At 54.3% G+C, this 21,933-nt stretch overlaps 1 protein-coding gene across 3 annotated transcripts; it reads right to left on the bottom strand.

Annotated features, from left to right (window-relative positions):
- Positions 1 to 7,572: 7,572 nt before the first annotated feature.
- Positions 7,573 to 20,148, bottom strand: CATIP (ciliogenesis associated TTC17 interacting protein). Of its 3 annotated transcripts, none has more exons than XM_070070206.1 (10): positions 20,025 to 20,148; positions 19,758 to 19,850; positions 19,322 to 19,522; positions 19,053 to 19,108; positions 18,403 to 18,489; positions 18,116 to 18,283; positions 16,316 to 16,440; positions 14,254 to 14,330; positions 13,975 to 14,063; positions 7,573 to 8,398 (listed from the first exon to the last, which is right to left on the bottom strand). In XM_070070206.1, exons 1-10 carry the CDS (start codon positions 20,050 to 20,052, stop codon positions 8,339 to 8,341), a joined length of 984 nt encoding a protein of 327 aa, XP_069926307.1. In that variant the 5' UTR covers positions 20,053 to 20,148; the 3' UTR covers positions 7,573 to 8,338. The 3 variants fall into 3 exon arrangements, with proteins under 3 accessions (XP_069926307.1, XP_069926306.1, XP_069926308.1); XM_070070205.1 differs by lacking the exon at positions 7,573 to 8,398 and adding an exon at positions 13,548 to 13,842 and having other exon boundaries at positions 20,025 to 20,147; XM_070070207.1 differs by lacking the exons at positions 7,573 to 8,398; positions 19,322 to 19,522 and adding an exon at positions 13,548 to 13,842.
- Between the last annotated feature and the right edge of the window lie 1,785 nt (positions 20,149 to 21,933).

Consider the following 21,933-nt stretch of genomic DNA (forward strand, 5'->3'; position numbering starts at 1 on the left):
GTGGGTACAGGGGTCCAAGGACTTGGGCCATCTTATACTGCTTTCCCAGACCATAGCAGAGAGCTGGATCGGAAGTGGAGCAGCCAGGACTCGAACTGACACCCCTATGGGATGCCAGCACTGCAGGCGGCAGCTTTACCCGATACGCCACAGTGCCAGCCCCTCTCTGTGATTTTCTGATAGGGGCCGAAGAGCCTGTTGTTACTGCACCATGCCTGAGCCTGTGCCGGAAGGCGGCTCTGGGAGGAGGGGCCGGTTGCCGGAGCATCCCCTAAGTGGGTCAGGAGGTTGGAACTCTCAGCCTCCTCCCATCTCTGGCGAAGGGGGAGGGATTGGAGATCCGACTCGATAACCAGTGGCCAGTGACTTAATCATAGGGAACCCCACGGGGATCCTGAGCTGCGGGTGTCGTGAGCCCCCAGGTTGGTGAACACACCGAGAGGCGGAGAGAGGGGCTCGTCTCCGGGGGCAGGGTAGGCACTTCTGTTTGGCTGCTCCTGAGTCGCAGCATCTGTTACGGTAAACCAGCAATACCAAGGAAAGTGTTTCCTTGAGTTCTGTGAGCCACAGATGATCGAAACTGAGGGTTGTAGGAATCTCCGGTGTGTAGCCGAGTAGGGCAGAAGTGTGCGTAACTTGGGGCTGCTACTTGTGGTTGGCACTGAAGCAGGGACAGTCTTGCAGGACTGAGGGCTAACCCTGCGGGCTCTGTGCCAGCTCCTGGAAACTGTTAGGACTGAGTCACATTGGAGGGCACCCAGGGGGTATCCGCAGAGAACTGGGGGAGTTGCTTGTTGTGAAAAACTCACACAGTTGATGTTAGGAGTGCTGGGAGTAGAGAAACAGTGTTTCCTTTTAGGAAGGTTCTCTGGGGGCAGACTTGACATGATTTATCCCCATGTTGAGTCTAAAACTTTAGATGATACTTGGGAGCCCAGCGCTGGGGTGGCAGCCAATTTTCTGGCTCCTCGGGGAGGCTGGAGGAACTGGGGAGGCGAGAGTGTAGGAAAAGGATGAATGACGGGCCCGGAGAGAGACAGCAGCGCCACAGATGCCACTGTGCAATCCTATTGCCCAAGGCGCTGTCACCATCTCTGCTCGAGTTGCCTCATTGCTACCTCGGGCTCATGTGGGGATGACTGAGGCTGGCGCTGGGACGTCTTTCTCTTTGCATCATTTGTCGGCTGTTTCCTGCTTAGGAACTCGGAGAGTAATTGATGAGCCAGACACACCCTGCAGCAGAGGCAATACCGTGTAATGGGGAGGCTGGAGGTTCCTGGCAGGTGTCGGAGAGCAGAGAAAGCTCTAGAAATCTGCACAGGCAGCCCCTTGCATCTGGATGTGTTACTGAATGTCAAATCGGGCATGGGTACAGTGAAATTCCACAAAGCTTAATCCACTCTAAACGCATCACAGGGGCCAGTGCAGTGGTGCAGTAGGCTAAGCCTCTGCCTGCGGTGCTGCCGTCCCATATAGGTGCCGGTTCACGTCCTGGCTGCTCTGCTTCTGATCCAGCTCTCTGCTGTGGCCTGGGAAAGCAGTGGAAGATGGCCCAAGTGCTCGAGCCCCTGCACCCATGTGGGAGACCTGGAGGAAGCTCCTGGCTCCTGGCTTCAGATCTGCCCAGCTCTGGCGTTGTACTCTCTCTCTCTCTCTCTCTCTCTCTCTCTCTAACTCTACCTTTCAGATAAAATCTTTCAAAAAATACATCGCAGACTTACATGTAAATATAGAACTAGGAAAAATACACATAGGAAGAAATCTTTAGGATTTAGGGTTAGACAATGACTTCTTGGACTTGACACCAAAAATATGACCCACCAAAGGAGAACTCATGAATCATCAAAATAAAAAGAAAATTTTGCTCTGTGAAATATTCTTTTAAGAGGATGAAAAGGCAAGATTCAGACTTGAAAAAAATATTTGCAAAACATATCTGACAGAGGACTATTATCTAGAAATGCACAAATCTCTTAAAATCAAATAGTTCAAAAAACTCAGTGAGAAATGGGAAAAAATTGTGAACAGGTATTCCACTAAACAAAATGAATGAATGGCAAATAATCCCATGAAAAGATGTTTATTAATATTAGCCATTAAGAAGATGCAAATTAAAATTTTTTTAAAGATTTATTTATTTATTTGAAAGGCAGAGTTACAGAGAGGTAGAGGCAGAGAGAGAGAAAGGTCTTCCATCTGCTGGTTCATTCCCCAAATGACTGCAATGGCCAGAGCTGTGCTGATCCAAAGCCAGGAGCTAGGAGCTTCTTCTGGTCTCCCACGCAGGTGCAGGGGCCCAAGGACTTGGGCTGTCTTCTGCTATCCCAGGTCAGAGCAGAGAGCTGGATTAGAAGTGGAGCAGCCAGGACTCAAACCAGTGCCCATATGGGATGCTGGTACTGCAGGTGATGGCTTTATCCGCTACGCCACAGCTCTGGTCCTGCAAATTAAAACTATAACTAGCTTTTGCTATACACTTAGCAGGATGGATAAAATGAAAAAATAGTGACAACATAAAATGTTGGAAGGATGTGGAGAAACTAGATTGGTCATATGCTGTTGGAGGGAATGTAATTAGTACAGCCACTCTGGGCAACAGATTACACATTTCTTTAAAAATTAAACATGGAACGCCCTATGATCTGGTAATTACACACCCAGGCATTTCCCCCAGATAAATGATGATTTCTATTCACACAAAATCTGTATACCAATTTTTAAAAAAAGATTTATTCATTTTATTTAAAAGGCAGAGTTAGAAAGAGAGAGAGAGAGAGAGATCCTCTATCCACTAGTTCATCCCCCAAATGGCCACAACAGCCTGAGTTGGGACAGACTGAAGCCAGAAGCCAAAAGCTTCTTCCAGGTCCGCCACGTGGGTGTAGGGGCCCAAGCACTTGGGCATCCTCCACTGATTTCCAGGCACATCAGCAGGGAGCGAGATCGGAAATGGAGAAGCCAGGACTCGAACAAGTGCCTATGTGGGATGCCGGCATTGCAGGAGGCAGCTTTACCCGCCACACCACAGAGCTGGGCCCTGCACACCAGTTTTGACAGCAGCTTTATTTATAGTGACCCAAACTGGAAACATCGCAGATGTCCTTTGACAGGTGAATGGCTGACCCCGCTGCGGTACAGCCATACCCCAGAGTGCATTCCTGGGCACCTGTCCCAGAGAAGTGAAAACCTATATCTACACAAGAGCCCGCACATGAATGTTTATAGCAGTTCTATTTCGGAGTAATCCAGGCTTGGAATTATCTCGGCTGGCCATCAGCAGGTGAGGGGCTATACAAACTGCGATACATACCTACCGTGGAGTTTGTGCCGGATCCGAGGGAGGAATCGTCGCTGTCAGCTAGGTGGCTGGGGAACCCAGCTGTTCTGTAGGCTCTGAGAAGCCCCAGGTGGCCACCATCTTGTCACGACAGGTGGAGGAGACCCCCCCCCCCAACACGCTGAGGGCTAGCGCCTCCCACTCCTCCTTCGTGAAGGTTAACCTGGAAGACCACAGATGCTGTGCATTCCCCCAGTTTCCCCCAGGAGACGCTGGGAGAGACAGAAGAACGTGTGTTGCACCTGAGCGAGTGCTGACAGAGGAGCCCCACACACTGATCAAATCTGACAGTCGTTTATTGCCGGCGGTGGAGAGCGGGCTCATGCCCCAAAGAACTCTCGACCCCGAAGCTCAAAGCAACAGGGCTTATCACGGCAAAAACCATAAGGAGGGGAGGGGGTATCCAAGCCAGCTCCCTGCTAATGGGCCTGGGAAGGCAGTGCAAAGTGACCCAAGTGCTTGGGCCCCTGCCACGCACTCAGATGGAGTCCCTAGCTTCAGCCTGGCTGAAACCTGGACATTGCAGACATTTGGAGAGTGACCCAGTGGATGAGTGGATGGAAGATTTCTGTCTTCCCCTTTCTCTATGTCTCTACTTTTCAAATAAGAAAAAAGACCACTTTGAATTCAAGTGCAGCTCAATATTAGCTTCAGTATAGAAACTGTAAATATTTTTGTATAGCTGATAAGATTATTTTCTTTTTTTTTTAAGATTTAGTTATTGGAAAGGCAAAGTGACAGAGAAAGATCTTCCATCTGCTGGTTCACTCCTCAAACAGCCACAACAGCCAGGGCTGGACCAGGCTGAAGCCAAGAGACAGAAACTCCATCTGAGTCTCCCACACAGGTGACAGGAACCCAAGGACTTGGGCCATCACACACTGCTTTCCCAGGTGCATTAGCAGGAAGCTGGTTGGGAGGTGGGGCGGCTGAGACTTGAGCCAGCACTCCAGTATGAGAGTCCAGTGTTGCAACTGGTGGCTTAACTCGCTGTGCCTCAATGCTGGCCCCGCTGATAAGATTCTTTGTAGAGAGAATTTTTTGTTATGCAGGTTGGAGTTTTTTGAGGGGCTACAACCTACAGTTCACTTTTAAAGCTTCTGACACTGAATGGCCCTAAATACTCACCAGGGTCTTTGACTTCTTTAACTTTCTTTAACTTCTTGACTTGTAGATGGGAAGAAAGCAAATTTTTAGGAGCTAGTATCCTTAGGAAAGTTAGGATGCTTCATTTCAAATTTGTAATAAAATTATGAATGTTAAAATAAGTATCCTCCATGGATCACTCTGCACAGCAAAGAGAAGGAATAAACATTGATATACACCACGGCTCAGATGAATCTTCAGGATATTATGCTGTGTGAAAAAAAACTGGGGTCGGGGCTGGCACTGTGGCGTAGCAGGTAAAAGCCCTGGCCTGCAGTGCCGGCACCCCATATGGGAGCCAGTTCGAGTCCCGGCTGCTCCACTTCCGATCCAGCTCCCTGCTATGCCTGGGAAAGCTGTAGAAGATGGCCCAAGTCCTTGGGCCCCTGAACCCACATGGGAGACCCAGATGAAGCTCCTGACTCCTGGCTTTGGATCAGCACAGCTCTGGCTGTTGAGGCCATTTGGGGAGCGAACCAGCAGATGGAAGATCTCTCTCTCTCTTTGCCTCTCCTTCTCTCTCTGTGTAACTCTGACTTTTAAATAAATAAAAAGTCTTAAAAAAAAAAAAAAAAAAAAAAGCTGGGGCCAGTGCTGTGGTGCAGCGGGTTAAAGCCAGGGCCTGTAGTGCTGGTGTCACATATGGGTGCCTGCCCATTAGCAGGGAGCTGTATTGGAAGCTGGGCAGCCAGGGACTCCAGCCGAACTGGTGCCCATAAAACTTTGGGGTTTAGGTGTCTCCGTGATCTGGGGGAGCCAGAGCCTGCAAAGTCCCTAACACTGGGCTCACCCACAATGGACACTTGGGGAGCTGCCGTTGTAACACTGCTGTGACTTCTGTCTTTTTGAACTAACGCAACCAGCATGTGGACTTCAACACAATCCCACTGATTTTCTCAGATGATCCCACTCATGTGCGTGTGCGCGGGTTGTGCGTGTGCACGTGCACCGCGGGTAGAGGGTTAAGTTCTGTGCAATTTTGTCCTCTGTGGTCTGTGGCTCCACCGCCACGGTCAGGATACTGAGCAGCGCTGACACTGCCAGTCACTCTTTGGTAACCACATCCACCTCCCTCTGCACCCCACCTCACCCACCCCTACCCGTGGGCAACCACTAATCTGAGCTTCATTTCTAAAGGTTTGTCATTGCAAATGTGTTACATGAACGGAACAATGCAGTATGTAGCTTTTGAGAGCGACTCTAAAAACGATTTGTTTATTTATTTGAAAGGCAGAGTTACAGAGAGAGAAGGAGAGAGAGAGAGAGAGAGAATCTTCCATCCCCTGGTTCGCTCCTGGAATGGTCACAATGACCAGGACTGGGCCAGGTCTAAGTTGGGAGCCAGGAACTTCTCTGGGTCTCCCACATGGATGCAGAGACTCAAGGTCCCGTGCCATCCTCCGCTGCTTTCCCAGGTCACAAGCGGAGAGCAGGATCGGAAGTGGGGCAGCCAGGATATGAACCAGCACCCGTATGGGATGCCAGCACCATAGGCGAGGCTTAGCCTACTGTGCCACATCACCGGCCTGGACAGTTAATGATTTAAACCCGATGACTGGGGCCAGCTTTGTGGGGCAGTGCTTAAGCCACCACCTGTGACGCCTGCATCCATATGGGTGCTGATTTGTGTCTTGGCTGCTCCATTTCCGATCCAGCTCCATGTTAATGTGCCCGGGAAAGCAGCGGAAGATGACCCAAGTGCTCGGGTCCTTACCATCCATGTGGGAGGCCTGGATGAAGCTCCTGGCTCCTGTTGCAGCCATTTGGGGAGTGCAACATTGGATAGAAGATCAATCTCTTTCTCTCCCCGTCTTTTCCTTTCTTCCTGTAACTTTGACTTTCAAATAAATATATCTTAAAAAAAATGTTGCTAAAAGTGTTGATGGGCTTCAAGGCTGGGACTTGATGGACCCATGACCTGTGAGGGGTGGGCCTGGTGGGAGGTGGCTGGTGGGAAGTGCCCTTGGAGGGGAGTTCTCCCGAGATCATGGTAATGTGAGCCGACTCCATCTGCCTCTCTCCCTGCCCGCCCCCCTCCCCACCTTGGCTCACCACGTGGTTGTTCCTCTGCACCTGAGCCCCCACTGCTAGGCTCCACCAAACGCCAGCCAGACTGGTGGGGCTGCCTGACCTTGAACTGCAATCTGCAATAACCTTTTTCCTTCCCAAGAAGGAATACCCTCTTGGGTATTTTAGTCAAAACAAAGCAAAGTTGGCTATTATGAACAGTAAACAAAAATATGGTATATTCCTATAATGGACTATAATTCAATTTTCAAAAAAGAAGAAATTCTGACACATGCTATAATCTGGGTGAAACTTGAATACACCATGTTAACACAGAAGGGATTAAGCTGTGGACAGATGTTATATGCTTCCACTTCTATGAAGTACCCAGCACAGGCAAGTTTATAGACACAGAAAGCAGAATGGTAGGGGCGGACACTGGCACAGTAGGTTAGGCGGCAGCCTGGGATACCTGTATCTCATATCAGAGCACTAGTTCAAATCTCAGCTCCTCCACTTCTGATCCAGCTCCCTGCTATTGCACCCGGGAAGACAGTGGGTGATGGCCCAACTATCTGTGAACCTGCCACCCATGTGAGAGACTCAGATGGAGGTTCAGGTTCCTGGTTTTGGCCTGGGCCAATCCTGGCTGTTGTGGGCATTTGAGGAGTGAGTCAGTAAATGGAGAGCCCTCTGTCACTCTGCTTTTCAAATAGACAAAGAGAAGGAGAGATGGAAAGAGCATGATCTTCCATTCTCTGCTTCACTCCCTAGATGGCCACAATGGCTGCGGTTGGGCCAGGGCAAAGCCAGGAGCCTGGAACTCCACCTGGGTCTCCCACACAGGGGGCAGGGCCCAAGCCCTTGGGCCATCTTCTGCGGATTTCCTATTAGCAGGACACTGTATTGGGAGCCCAACAGCTGGGACCTGAACCACAGCTCATATGGCATTCTGGTGGAGCAAACCATGGCTTAACCCACTGTGCCACAACGCTCGCCCCGTGATATGGTGGCCACTGGGAGAAACCATGTGACGTATACATGGCATCTTTGAACTATTAACTATTTCTTCTTTTTTAAAAAAAGATTTATTTGAAAGGTAGAGTTATGGAGGGGGGTGGAGGGGGAAGGGAGAAACAGAGACAGAGACAGACAGAGAGAGAGAGAGAGAGAGATCTTCCATCTTCTGATTCACTCCCCAAATGGCTGCAATGGCCAGGGTTAGGTCAGGCTGAAGCCAGGAGCCTGGAGCTTCTGTCGGGTCTCCCACGCTGGGGCAGGGGTCCAAACCCTTGGGTCATCCTCCACTGCTTTCGCAGGCCACCAGCAGGAAGCTGGATCAGCAGTGGAGCAGCTGGGTCTTGCCTTCCACTCTGAGTTGATGCAGCCAGAAGGCCCTCACCAGATGCCGTCAGCTCGATGCTGGACTGCCCAGGCTCCAGGACCGTGAGAAATGACACTTTGGCGTAAGTCCCTGCTCTGGCATTTTGTTATCAGAGCTCCATCTGCAGCATTGAGCCTGTTGATCTGCTCCCAGCAAGGCTTCCTGTGGCAAGAGAAGCCACAGAGTCAGGGGTGGGGTGGGAGGACATGCGGGCCTTTGCAGCCCACTTCCAGGCTCTCTCTGTCTCGGGGACAGCAGGAGGTGCTTTGGCTGGGCTCCTGCACGCTGCACCATCTTGTCCTGGGCCCCTTGGGTAGCTCAGAGGTTTAATGCTTGGTCTCTACAGATACTGGTTCCTCCTGAAGCATCCTCAGCGTTCTTTGCCTGTGTCACCTCCTCCAGGAAGCCTTCCTTGTGTCTCCCAGGCCAGACTCCTGTGCCCCTCAGCACAGCACTGTCCCCCTCTATCCAGGCGAGGCTGCTGCTGGTGAGTGCGCAGTAGGAATGAAGCGGTGTCTGGCTGCCTGGAGAGGGGAAAGACGGTGAAATGAAGTCTACTCCGGATGGACAGGCGCAGGAAGATGCCTCTTCTTGGTGCTGGCTCTGTCTTGAGGGTGGATGAGCACAGGAGCCAGCCTCCCTGGCTCCAAATCCTGGCACCACCACGAGCCAGCACGTGGCCTTGGGCCTTAGCCTGAATAGAAAAACAGAGCCCAAGCCACAGGGCATGCAGGGACCACAGGGTTGTTCTCACCACGATTTACTTCCCTCTGCTTCCCTGTCTGCCCGGACTGTCACACCTGCTGTGCGCGCCCTAGGATTGCAGTTGTAGGTTCCTCTCTTAGGGCTTCCCACCCTGTATTTACACATTCAGCCATGGCATTGTTCATGCATTTATCCAAGAGATGCAGAGAGACAGCAGGACAGACAGTCCCATCTGCTGCTTCACTTCCTAAAGGTCTGTAATGGCCCCGGCCACGTGGGACCTGAAGCCAGGAGCCAGGAACTCAAGCTGGGTCTCCCACGTGGGTGGCAGGGCCCCAAGCATCTGACTCATCCCCTCCCTGGGTCTGCCGGAAGGTGGAATCGGAAGTCAGAGCTGGGAGTGGAACCCAGATCTCAGATTTGGGACTCTGGCCGACTTAACCTCCGGGTCAATGCCTAATCCCATGCATGAAATTATTGAGTGATGCATTTAAAAAAAAAAAGATTTATTTCTGTATTTGAGAAGCAAAGTTACAGACAGAGAGAGGGAGAGACGGAGAGAGAGGTCTTCCATCTGCTGGTTCACTCCCCAAATGGCCACAACGGCAGGAGCTGGGCCAATCAGAAGCTCCGAGAAATGCATTTTTTTTTAGAAAACCTTTTTACTCACTTATTCTTTTAACACTTTCATTTTTTTTTTTCACTTTATTTAGAAAGCAGAGAGACAGAGATGGAGAGATCTTTCATCCACTGGTTCATTCCTCCAAAGCCCACAGCAACCAGGGCTGACCCAGGCTGAAGCCCGGATTCAGGGACTCGAAGCAGGTTTCCCACGTAGCTGTCAGGGAATCCAGTACTCGAGCCACTACCTGCCACCTCCCAGCATGCGCGTTAGCAGGAAGCTGGTTTGGAAGTGGAGCCGAGACTCGAACTTGACACTCTGCTCTGGGATGTGGGTGTCCCAGCTGGCCTCTTAACCATTGTGCCAAATATGAGAATTATTTAAAAGGCAGAGAGACACACAGATCTATCTGATGGTTCACTCCCCAAATGCCTGCAAAAGTCAGGGCTGGGCCAGGCTGAAGCCGGGAGCCAGGAACTCCACCCAGGTCTCCCTGGTGTACGGCAGGGACCCAGATACGTGAGCCATCACCGGCAGCCTCCCAGGGCCTGCACAAGGAAGAGCGTAAAGTCGAAACCAGGTACTCGGATATGAGAAGCAGGCAGCTTAACTGGCGTGGTAACCACCAGGCCAAACGCCTGTCCAGTGAACTGCGTCTTTTGGTACCATGGAGCAGCAGGCCAGGGTCACAGCTCTGGGGGGAGACATGATTAAATTCTAAAAAGGAGCCAGTTTTGAATGAAGGTCCCAGCGAAGGCAGGGAAGGTGGCCAGGCTCCTCCTTCCTGGGTCATTTGATGCAAGGACGCTAACCCCGGGAAGCCCCTCGGGGCATGGATGTTGTCACCTGCCCCTCTCCTCCCCCTCCGCAGAGAATCTGGACCAAAAGAGGCTCTTAGGATCTCTCCGGAAATGTTCTGGGTGCATGAGTTGGGTCAGCTTAGGTTTGAGTTCTCCAAAGATGGAGAGACTGCACCAGGGCTTAGGGGGTGCACGGATCCTGCTCCGCCCACCTGACAGTGACTGATTGCCCTGTCTTCTGCCTCTCCTGCCCTGTGGCGCTCTCGCCTCCCGCTCTCCTGCTTCTCCGCATGCCTTGCTCATGGCCTCTGCACCTGCTGTTCCCTCTGCTTGCCTTGCTTGTCCTGCCGTTCTCCAGAGTTCCTGATCATTTAGGTCTCGGCTCAACTGAGATCCTAGGGAGGCCTTCTCTGAAGTCCCCACCCCACCCCCTCCGGCCCCGTGGCCTCGGTCTTCCATCTTTCCTGTCAGCGTCAGAGGTGTTGTGCAGGAAATGGTGACTGCACACTTCCCCAGTATCTGTAAGCTGCACGGTGACCGGGCTCAGAATAATCCTGGTGCACACGAGGAGCCTGCTATCTGTCGGCTGCCAGAGTGAATGAGAATTTACCAGGGGCCAGCGCTGTGGCGTAGTGGGTAGGGCCACTATCTGTGGCACCGGCATCCCATACAGGAGCTGATTCGTGTCCCGGCTGCTCCACTTCTGATCCAACTCCCTACCAATGCTCCTGGGAAAGCAGTGGAAGATGGCCGAAGTGCTTGGGCCCCTGCACCCACGTGGGAGACCAGCAAGAAGCTCCTGGCTTTGGCCTGGCCCAGCTCTGGCCATTGTGGCCATTTGGGGGAATGAACAAGTGGACAGAAGATAATCTCTCTCTCTGTAACCCTGCCTTTCAAATAAAAATTTAACCTATTGAGTTGTGCCTTCCAATGTAGTAGTTGCTAGCCACATGTGGCTATTTAAATCTAAGATATGGAGTAGGAGATGGGATAGTTTGCAGATGGCAGAGAGGTTATGGGGGGGAACCACTATAATCCTAAAGTTGTACTTTTGTTTTTTTGTTGTTGTTGTTGTTTTTAAAGATTTATTTATTTATTTGCAAGTCAGAGTTACACAGAGAGAGGAGAGGCAGAGAGAGAGAGAGGTTTTCCATCTTCTGGTTCGCTCCCCAGTTGGCTGCAACGGCCAGAGCTGCGCCGATCTGAAGCCAGGAGCCAGGAGCATCTTCCAGGTCTCCCAGGCAGGTGCAGAGGTCCAAGGACTAGGGCCATCTTCTACTGCTTTTCCAGGCCATAGCAGAGAGCGGGATCCGAAGTGGAGCAGCTGGGTCTTGAACCAGCGCCCATATGGGATGCTGGCGCTTCAGGCCACGGCGTTAACCAACACTGTGCCACAGCGCCGGCCCCTAAAGTTGTACTTTTGAAATTTATTTTTATTAAATAAAAGTTTTCTTAAAAAATAAATAAATCTAAGACAACTAAAATGAAATAGAACTCCAATACTCCAATTCCTCAGTCTGGTCCACCATACTTTTTTTTTTTTTTTTTTAAGATTTATTTATTTATTTGAAAGGCAGAGCTACAGAGAGGCAGAGAGAGAGGTCTTCCATCTGCTGGTTCACTCCCTAAGTGGCTGCAATGGCCAGAGCTGGGCTGATCTGAAGCCAGGAGTCAGGAGTTTCTTCTGGGTCTTCCACACGGGTACAGGGGCTCAAGCACATAGGCCGTCTTCTACTGCTTTCCCAGGAGCATTAGCAGGGAGCTGGATCAGAAGTGGAGCAGCCGGGACTAGAACGCTCCCATATCGAATGCCAGCACTGCAGGCAGTGGCTTTACCCGCTACACCACAGCACTGGCCTCTTACCACACCTTAGGTGCTCAGTGCCCACACATGTGGGTGCCTACCATACTGGACATCACAGATGTCAAATTTCCATCACCGCAGCTGGACACTGCTGCTCCAGACCATGGGCCTGGGTCACGGCCTCCACTTCTTTTCTTGCTTGCGACATTGCCTCTGCCAGGAATTCTTTATCTGACCCTTAGTAAAAATCTTATCCACATTGAATTTGGCAATCTGGTAACATAACACAAAAGTCTTTTTTTTTTTTTCCCAAAGGCAGAGTGGACAGTGAGAGAGAGAAAGAGTCAGAGAGAAAGGTCTTCCTTTTTCTGTTGGTTCACCCCCCAGTGGCTGCTCTGGCAGCGCGCTGTGGCCGGCTCACCGCGCTGATCCGAAACCAGGAGCCAGGCGCTTCTCCTGGTCTCCCATGCATGTGCAGGGCCCAAGGACTTGGGCCATCCTCCACTGCACTCCCGGGCCACAGCAGAGAGCTAGACTGGAAGAGGAGCAACCGGGATAGAATCCGGCGCCCCGAACGGGACTAGAACCCGGTGTGCTGGCGCCACAAGGCAGAGGATTAGCCTAGTGAGCCGTGGCGCCGGCCACACAAAAGTCTTTATATCAATTTAACAATCCCTCTTGTCAGAATGAATCCCTGATGAAATAGTGGTTGATAGATGCCAAGATTCAGCCACAAGGATGTTCAATGTATCATTGCTCCTAACAAGGGAGATTGGCTAAGTTAATGTACAGTCATGAAAAATGGAAGACTGTGTAATGATATGGAAATATTTTTAAAACATATTGTTAGATAAACACAGCCAGTTACCCGTAGAAGAAGTTACTAAATACAGAGAACTGGGGTAAACTCTAGGGAACCTAGGGTCTAGGGTCTGGAAACTTTCCAGAATGTAACAGAGAATGCAATCAGCAGCCACGGAGGAGCAGCGAGCCTTTCATTTCTGCTAAGAACTAAGGCTTCCTGGAGCTGTAAAGACCAAGGCGATCCACAGAGAAGCGTTTGACAAAGCACCCGCTGGACCACCCCACCGCTTCCTGGCTCAGGGCGGTGTGGCCCAGGGAGGTGGCCCCAGCGCTAACGCCGGCTGCCTCCAGGCAGGGAGACCAACAGACTTCGCTTCCTTCTCTTGCTTTACCTCGCTTTTCTGAGTTTTCTCTAATACGCGCTTCTCTTTGAAATAGGGAGGGGGCAACAGGAAAAATTTGAAACTTGCCCTGCATCACCCTTGCGGGCATCCGCGCCTGGGTCCCCTCGCGCACGCGCGCACGGCTCCTCCCGGGTACCGGTGGAGGGATGGGGGGAGGAGGAGGGCGCCCTCTACTCTTTGGGGCTGAGCCCGCATCCAGCCCGGTGGAAACAGCCGCTGTCCTGAGCGGATCGACTCGAACCAGGAGCCCCTGGAGGTCCGCAATGTTTGGGGGGGGGGTTCCTGTTTGTGGGAGAGACAGAGCATGAGAGTTGGAGACTTGGGAGACACCCGAGGCGAAGGGCAAGGCCCATGGTGGTCCACGTCCCCTCTCCCACAGCCCCCATCCCATCATGGGTTCTTTTTTGGGGAGCTGGGAGTGAGGACAGCTCGGCATGGCCGCCGGCTTCGCCAGCTGCCGACTGTGTCTCTATACCTTTCTGGGACTCTATTTTCCTATCTATAAAATGGGGATAATGATGACACAAGCGTCTAGAAAGAAAGGCTGTTCCTATTGTTAGCCCAAGACAAGAGCCGCCCCCGCCTAGTCCGCCCCCGCGCCGCCGGTTCCGGGCTCGGGGTCCAGCGAGCGGAAGGGGCTGGGCCGGTGCGAGGAGCGGAAGGCGGGCCCGGGCGGGCGGTGCGGGTCGAAGGGGCCGAAGAACTCGGCGGCGAAGGTGACCACGTCGCGGGGCTGGCGCAGCAGCAGGAAGAGCAGGAAGTCGGAGAGCAGCGCCCGGGCGTCGGGGTGCTGCCGCAGGTAGGCGCTGTGGCTGGTCCGCAGCTCCTCCTGCGGGGGCAGGCCCGGCCTGAGCCCTGGGTGGGTCCACCAGCCCCCCACCCCGAGACAGGTCGGGAGCGGTGCACTTGGTGGCCTCCCGGGGCCAGTGGAGACCCCGGGCTGGCGGCGGCCCCTGCTCACCTTGCGGTGCAGGAACTTGGAGTGGAGCTGCAAGTCCTCCTCCCACACCAGGGGCTTCTTTTCGAACACGGGCGGAGGCTCGATTTCGTCTGGGTGGGGAGGGGGGAGGCTGGGTGTTCCCCACCGCAGAGCCTTCCTCGGGTCCATGGGGGCATCCGAGGACAGGCCCAGCAGAGGGCCTCTTGCCCTCCCGCTGGGGCCAAGGTCCTGGGAAAAGTCAGCCCCGCCTCCGGGAAAGCCCCACCCCCCCAGCCTCTCCCACGGGTGCCTTTCGCTCACCCTCCTCCCTCAAGATGGGCATCTTGGTGATGATGCAGCAGCCGGTGGAGCCGATCTGGACTCTCTTGGCCAAATGCCTGGGGGCAACACAAGGAAGCATCCTCCTGGGCGCATGCTGGGACCAAGCTGTGCCCTCCCCGGCTGCGGCTGCACCGCTGGGGCTTGTAGCTCTCTTTGGGGAGGTTATTAAAGCTAAATGAGGTCATGTGGGCAGGGCATTCGAGAGGATTGATGTCTGCATTTAATCAGAGGTGCTGGAGCTGGCTGCGGAAGGCGTGTGTGGCCCCAGTGAGGAGGCGGCCACTGGGGAGCTGTGGCCTGCAACCAGCCCTGCTGGCATCTTGCCCTTGGCCTTGCGCCCTCCAAAACCGGGAGGACATTCATTTGGGTCGTTTCAGTGGTCCAGTCTGTGGAGTTTTGTTATGGAAGCCTGAGCAGCTTCGTGTAGCGCCGAGACCTCCTGAGCCCGGGCCTGGGGGCCTCTGTGTACTGCTGCCTCCCTCTCTTGTCTTTGCAGTTCCTGGTATTCATTCTGGGCCCCTAGATAACGGTCCAAGGCTTGCCTTAGGCCTTTGCTTTTTTTTTTTTTTCTTAAAAACTCAGACTGGGGCCAGGGCTGTGGCACAGAGGGTGAAAACCCTAGCCTGTTGCACTTCTGATCCAGCTCCCTGCTAATGAGCTTGAGAAAGCAGCGGAAGATGGCCCAGGGGCTTGGGCCCCTGCACCCATGTGGGAGACCCAGAGGAAGCTCCTGGCTCCTGGCTTTGGATCGGCCCAGCTCTGGCCATTGCAGCCATTTGGGGAGTGAACCAGCAGATGAAAGACCTCTTTCTGTCTACCTCTCTCTGAAACTCCTTCCTTCCTTCCTTCCTTCCTTCCTTCCTTCCTTCCTTCCTTCCTTCCTTCTTTCCTTCCTGATTTATTTATTTATTTGAAAGGCAGAGTTACAGAGAGGCAGAGAGGCAGAGAGAGAGGTCTTCCATCCGCTGGTTCACTCCCCAGATGGCCGCAATGGCCAGAGCTGTGCCAATCTGAAGCCAGGAGCCAAGAGCTTCTTCCGGGTCTCCCACTTGGGCACAGGCCCCCAAGGCCTTGGGCCATCTTCTGCTGTTTTCCCAGGCCATAGCAGAGAGCTGGATTGGAAATGGAGCAGCCAGGGCTAGAACCTGTGTCCATATGGATGCCAGCACTGCAGGTGGCGGCTTCACCCGCTACACCACAGCGCCGGCCCCAACTCTTTCAAATAAATAAAGTAAATCTTAAAAAAGAAAAGAAGAACTCCAGCCCTCTTGATGTGTGAGCAGTAAACCATCCTGGACGCTGGTGTTCCACCCAGCAGCTGAGGTGCCTGCGTCCCCATCCGGATGCTGGGTCGGGATCTCCGCTCAGGTTTGCTACTGCAGCCTCCTCCTAATGGGGCCCCTGGGGGGCAGCCAGCGATGGCTCAGTTTGGGTTCCACGTGGGGGGAGACCTCGATTGCATTCCCAGGCAGGAACCAGGGATTGGGAACTCTGTCTCAGTGTCTCTCAAATTAAAAGCAAACACTGCACACGACTCCTGGTGCCTCCTGCTGTGAGGCGCTCAGAGTAGAAGCATGCTAAGCTGTGAAATCAGGAAAGCCAGCAACAACAGGACTTTGTTCCCAGAGTGGTGACCAGCTCAGTGCCTCTTCTGAAATTTCAAGAAACAGATTGCTCTCCCTCACCCACAGGCGCGCACGCTTAGGTGCCAGGGCGCTGCAGGTGCCAACTGGGCAGGGTGCCAGGGGCATGTGGGTGTTGGTCAGTCTCCCCCCAAACACCATGGCATTGGCCTTGGCTCAGCCAGCCAGGGCCGCCTGGTGAGAAAGGGTTGGGAGACATGGTGAGGAAACGAGGGTGAGTGAGCGAGTGAAGAGAGGGCGAACTGTGTGGATCAAGCCTGGGGGATGCTCGGATCTTAATGGTGACCCTTCCTGGCGGCTTCCCTAGAAATAGCCAGGCCCTTCCCCACTGCTCCACTGAGCACCTGCTGCTGTGCCAGGCACTCCCTCCCAGGTTCCCCCCCCTCATCAGAGCTCACCCATCGGAGAACATGTAGAACTGCCAGGACATGGGGATGCCCTCTTCCGAGTGCACCGTTTGCTCCACGATGAACGCGGGGGCCTGCTGCCGGCCCACCTGGATCGTCTGGAAGCCGAGGGCTTGCTGGCCCCGGCCGAGGGGGAGGGAGACGGCGTGAGATGAAAGCCCTCCCCATCTCCCCCACCCCACCCCCTCCTCCTCCTCCTCCTCACGCTTCTTGTTAGCATCCTGTTAGCATCCACTGGTTAGCAGCCTGTGGCTGCTCAGACCCACAGGAGCCACAAGATTCGAGCTGCACCCCCCAGCTGCGTTGGGGACCCCCTCATGGGGGGGTCATCTTCTGAGTGCTTCTAGTTGGTAGATTCCATTACGGGGGGCGGGGACTAGGGTGGGGTGGGGGTCTGTCCCAGGAAATGGGCTGTTGGGGGGAAGCTGTTGGGCAGCAAGGCTCAGAGGGGTGGGACTAGCTTGGGCTTTGTGACGCCTCTGGCTTGGGCTGCCCTTAGCAGGCTGCCTTGTCGTGAAAGCTTAGCCCTCATTGAGGCTGCAGCCCAGCAGAAAGTCTGGGAGAAGATGGGGGCGGGTGGCCCGGGCTTGTTGGCGTTAAACACATGGCTGGCTGCCCCTTGTGTCATGAAAACAAGACTAGAATGTCATCCACAGGGCTGGTCAGCGCCAGAGAAATTAGCCCCAAGGTGTCTTACTGGAAAAGGCGTATGTTCAGAGATGCAGCCCCGAAATCACATAGTCTGAGAAGTCCTAGGCTTGCGGGCTGTGAAGTTTTCCCCCCAAACAAAGGAAAACTGGAATACCCTTTAGGGTTGGGAAATAATAAGAGAATACTGAGGCTGGCTCTGCGGCTCAATAGGCTAATCCTTCGCCTGCGGCACCAGCACATTGGGTTCTAGTCCCGGTTGGGGTGCCAGATTCTGTCCCGGTTGCCCCTCTTCCAGTCCAGCTCTCTGCTGCGGCCCAGGAGTGCAGTGGAGGATGGCCCAAGTCCTTGGGCCCTGCACCCCATGGAAGACCAGGAGAAACACCTGGCTCCTGGCTTCGGATCAGTGTGGTGCGCCGGCCGCAGTGGCCATTGGGAGGTGAACCAATGCAAAAGGAAGACCTTTCTCTTTGTCTCTCTCTCTCTCTGTCCACTCTGCATGTCAAAAAAAAAAAAAAAAAAAAAAAAAAAAAAAAAAAAGGCGAGAATACTGAAGTGGATTGGAGATGTTGCACTTCCTGATGTTAAAGAGTGATGTCTTGGGGTTGGTGTTGTGGTGTGGCAGATTAAACCTCTGTCTGTGATGCCAGCATCCCATAAGGGCACCGGTTTAAAACCCGGCTGCTCATTTCTGATCCAGCTCCCTGCTAATGCACCTGGGAAAGCAGTAGAAGATGGCCCAAGTGCTTGGACCCCTGCACCCTCATGGGAGACCCGGATGAAGCTGCTGGCTTCTGGCTTCAGCCTGGCCCAGCCCCGGCCATTGTAGCCATTTGGAGAACAAACCAGCAGATGGAAGACCTCTCTCTCTCTCTCTATCTTTAACTCTTTCAAATAAATATTTTTTAAAGTGATGTCACTTTGAAAACAACCTGCTGCTATGTTTGTGTTTTCTGGACTTTTGTGCAGAGAAGGATTGCTTCCCACTCACTCGCTCCATCCACCCTATGCCTAATCAGCTGACAGATTCGACTGTTGGTTGCTCCTGCCGGTGGAAGGCTCACTCCCCGCCGGCCCCTCCCCCACCGCACAGATGTCTTGTTTCTCTCGCAGCCCAAGCACCCATGCAGGGACACCACTCACGTAGGTGGAATAGCAGAGTTTGCCTTCGATGTCCAAGGCCAGGAAGCGGGCATTGCTGGGCACGTTCTGCCGCCGCGCCATCGCCCGCAACAGCACCAGGTTGGCGGCCTCGCAGACGAAGCCCTCGATTGAGGCCCAGGGGAAAATGGTCACCCCCGACTTCACTTCCTGTTGAGGACAGTCTGGGTCAGGGAGGGTGGCCCTGGTGGAGTCCCCACTCCAGCTGCTGGCCCGCTACCGCCTGGCGCCTGCCAGTGGCTCTCGGGGGATGTGGCTGCCACCCTCACCTCACCCTCCTTGACACTTCTGGTCATGGTCAGCTGCTCCTCCTGCTTCAGCAAGTTGGTCGTTCGCTCCATGGGGAGGATGAGGTACTACGGTCAGAGCAGGCAGGGGATGATCAGAGACTCCTTGGACACCCCAGGGGCACCTGTCCATGTCCTTTACAAATGGACAAAAAGGACCCCCCCCCGAACCTTCCACACAAGTCAGACTCATGTGGTGTGGGATTTAAACAGCAATTCGTTTGCACACACACGTGTGAAAGAGGGGAGTGGCCTCTTTGTCTTTTCCTCTCGGGAAAGGGTCTCAGGCACCAGTGGTTGTCACATTCTAGAAGTTAGTGAACTGGCCGGGGCTTGGTGTGAGGGGGCACAGAGCTGGAGGGTTTGGGGGCCAGGTGGTGAGAGGCCCTTGGGCTTGGCCACAGGCCAGCCTGCATGGACCCCGAGGAGCCATGGGCTCTCCTGTTGGAGGAGCTCCAGTAGGCCGTGGACAGTGTGTGTGCATGGGAGAGCCATCAGTGCACCGTGGCCGCCAGTATCCCATGTGTGTGCTTCCCTGTGTGTGCAGCAGGGGTTGCCGGGTAAGTGTGGGCAGAGTTGGGGTGATAGTCCACTGGGGCACCTGGGTCAGGGGTGGGAGCTCCAGGAGGTACCTTGATGAACTCGTGGCTGTGCTGTTCCACGGGCTCCAGTTTCCACGAGAGATAGCCTGGGTGCGGAGAGACGGGCACCGGTGACCCAGGAGACGTGGGGCTGAGGCAGGAGGGAGCAAGGACGGCTGGAGCTCAGCGGGAGGGCTAGGCACCAAGCTGCTCTGGTCTGGGTCTGCGCCTGTGGCGGCCCCTCCGTCCCCACCCCCCACCCCGTCCTGGGGATGGAGTGCGGAGAGCAGAGGCGGCTCCTGCAGGCGGCGGCAGTCTACCCAGGAGGGAGTTTCCGCAGAGCATCTTGTCCAGGAAGCCGTGGCTGGAGGCGTGCACCAGGACGCAGTTGGACAGGATCCCCTGCTGGTCTTTGTACCTCCCTCTCTGCACCTCAATGGTCAGCTCTCCCTGCGGCTCCCCCGTGTCCGAGACCATGGCCAGAGTCTCCGAGAAGAGCAGCAGCTGCAGCTCCTCCAGCCCTGGGGGCGAGGGGCAGGGTGGGGGGAGATCATGCCCCTGCTCTTGGGCCTCGATCCTGGGACCCCCTCCCTTCCAGTAACCCCCTCCCCCAGGTCCCTGGGGTTTTCCCTTGAAGATGTCCACAAAGAAGCCTCAACTTGTTCTGAGTCCCAGGAGAAAAAAAGCTGAGCACGATGGGGTTGGCCTGGGCTTTCTCTCTCCCCCACCCAGGGGTGCCCCCTGCCCTGTGCCCACCGAGAGAGTTGAGGAAGTTGATGGCCTCAGCATTGGCCTGTGGCAGGGGCGGCCCCTCCTGGCCGGCAAGCCTGTACTCCTTGGTTCTGACGCCTGCAGAGGGAGGAGAGGCTGAGATGGAAACCCCTGGGAGGCGCAGAGCCAGGTGCGGCATGGGCACCCTAGTCCTGGCCCCTGGCCCCAAGAGGATTCTGCCCCTCTAGGACGACCCCCATGTGGACTGTGACGGAGAGGAGCCCCCGTTTCCAGCCCCAGCAGCCCCCTTACCACCTGTGAGGAGAGCTTTGGAGGACATGCTGTCTGCAGCGACCCAGTCTGTGGTCGGCAGTCTCCATGGCAACCGGGAGCCAGCTACCGCCTCTTAAAGGGGCATCAACCCGCTTCCCTACACCCAGGGCTGGGAGGAAGTTGACAGTGCAGGTCCTGAAACTCAATTTGAGCCTGAGATGTTGTCCAGCAGAGGGAGCGCTTGCCTGCCTTGTGAGAGGCAGGCCCCCTTTTTTTATTTTTTATTTATTTTTTATTTTTTGACAGGCAGAGTGGACAGTGAGAGAGAGAGACAGAGAGAAAGGTCTTCCTTTGCCGTTGGTTCACCCTCCAATGGCCTCCGCGGCTGGCGCGCTGAGGCCGGCACACCGCGCTGATCTGAAGGCAGGAGCCAGGTGCTTCTCCTGGTCTCCCATGCATGTGCAGGGCCCAAGGACTTGGTCATCCTCCACTGCACTCCCTGGCCACAGCAGAGAGCTGGCCTGGAAGAGGGGCAACCGGGACAGAATCCGGCGCCCTGACCGGGACTAGAACCCGGGGTGCCGGCGCCGCTAGGCAGAGGATTAGCCTAGTGAGCTGCGGTGCCGGCCCCAGAATGGATGCTTAGAGTGAGGGAGTCCCACTGTCACCACCGTGGTGGGAATGTGATATGCCCTCAGTAGAAACTGGACTTCGATTTTGGATCTTTTCCTGGGCTGATTACACGTAGTACCGTCCTCTTTCCCGACGCTGGGCGAGTGGACAGCGACCCTGGTGTTGCTGAGCTGTGATGGTTGGCTGGCTGGGTGTATTTGATGCATTTTCGGCTTCCAATGTTTTTCACTGGTGATGGGTTTGCCTGAGGACACGAACCTATGATAAGTTAAGGTGCGCTGTACGTGTAACAATAATGATGACAACAGGCCGGCGCCGCAGCTCACTTGGCTAATCCTTCGCCTGCGGCGCCGGCACCCCGGGTTCTAGTCCCCGTTGGGGAGCCAGATTCTGTCCCGATTGCTCCTCTTCCAATCCAGCTCTCTTCTGTGGCCTGGGAAGGCAGTGGAGGATGGCCCGGGTCTTTGTGCCCTGCACCCGCATGAGAGACCAGGAGGAAGCACCTGGCTCCTGGCTTCGGATCTGCGCAGTGCGCCAGCCGTAGCGGCCATCTGGGGGGTGAACCAACGGAAGACCTTTCTCTCTCTCTCTCTCTAACTCTGCCTGTCAAAAAAATTTTAAGAAATGATGACAACAGTGATGATCACAGCAAATTCTCACCCACCCTTACTCTTGTTGAGCACTGTTCTAAAGGGCTTTATATCATTAGCTCATTTACCTTCAGACTGTCTGAAGTTCGTCCTTTTAAGGTTTATGTATTTACATGTTTGAAAGGAAGAATTACCGAGAGGAGAGACAATAAGAGAGAGAGAGAGAGAGAGAGAGAGAGAGAGAGAGAGAGAGAGAGAGAGAGAGATGCAGGCGCTGTGGCGCAGCAGGTTAAAGCCGCAGGCTGCAGCACGGGCATCCCACATGGGCGCCGGTTCGAGTCCTGGCTGCTCCACTTCCGATCGAGCTCTCTGCTATGGCCTGGGAAAGCAGTGGAAGATGGCCCAGGTCCTTGGGTTCATGCACCCGCGTGGGAGACCTGGAAGAAACTCCTGGCTCCTGGCTCCTGACTTCAGATCGGCTCAGCTCTGGCCATTGCAGTCATTTAGGGAGTGAACCAGCAGATGGGAGGCCTTGTTCTTCCTCTCTGCCTCTACCTCTCTCTGTGACACTGTCTTTCAAATAAATAAAATAAATCTAAAAAAGAGAGACGAGAGAGAGTATGTAAGAGTGTGTCAGGGTGTGTGTATAAGAGTGTGTCAGTGTGTGAGTGTGTCAGGGGTGTGTTGTGTTCACTCCCTAGACTGGAATCTCTCCCTCTTTAACT

Source organism: Oryctolagus cuniculus, chromosome 3, assembly GCF_964237555.1.
Source record: "Oryctolagus cuniculus chromosome 3, mOryCun1.1, whole genome shotgun sequence".
Lineage (NCBI taxonomy): Eukaryota > Metazoa > Chordata > Mammalia > Lagomorpha > Leporidae > Oryctolagus > Oryctolagus cuniculus.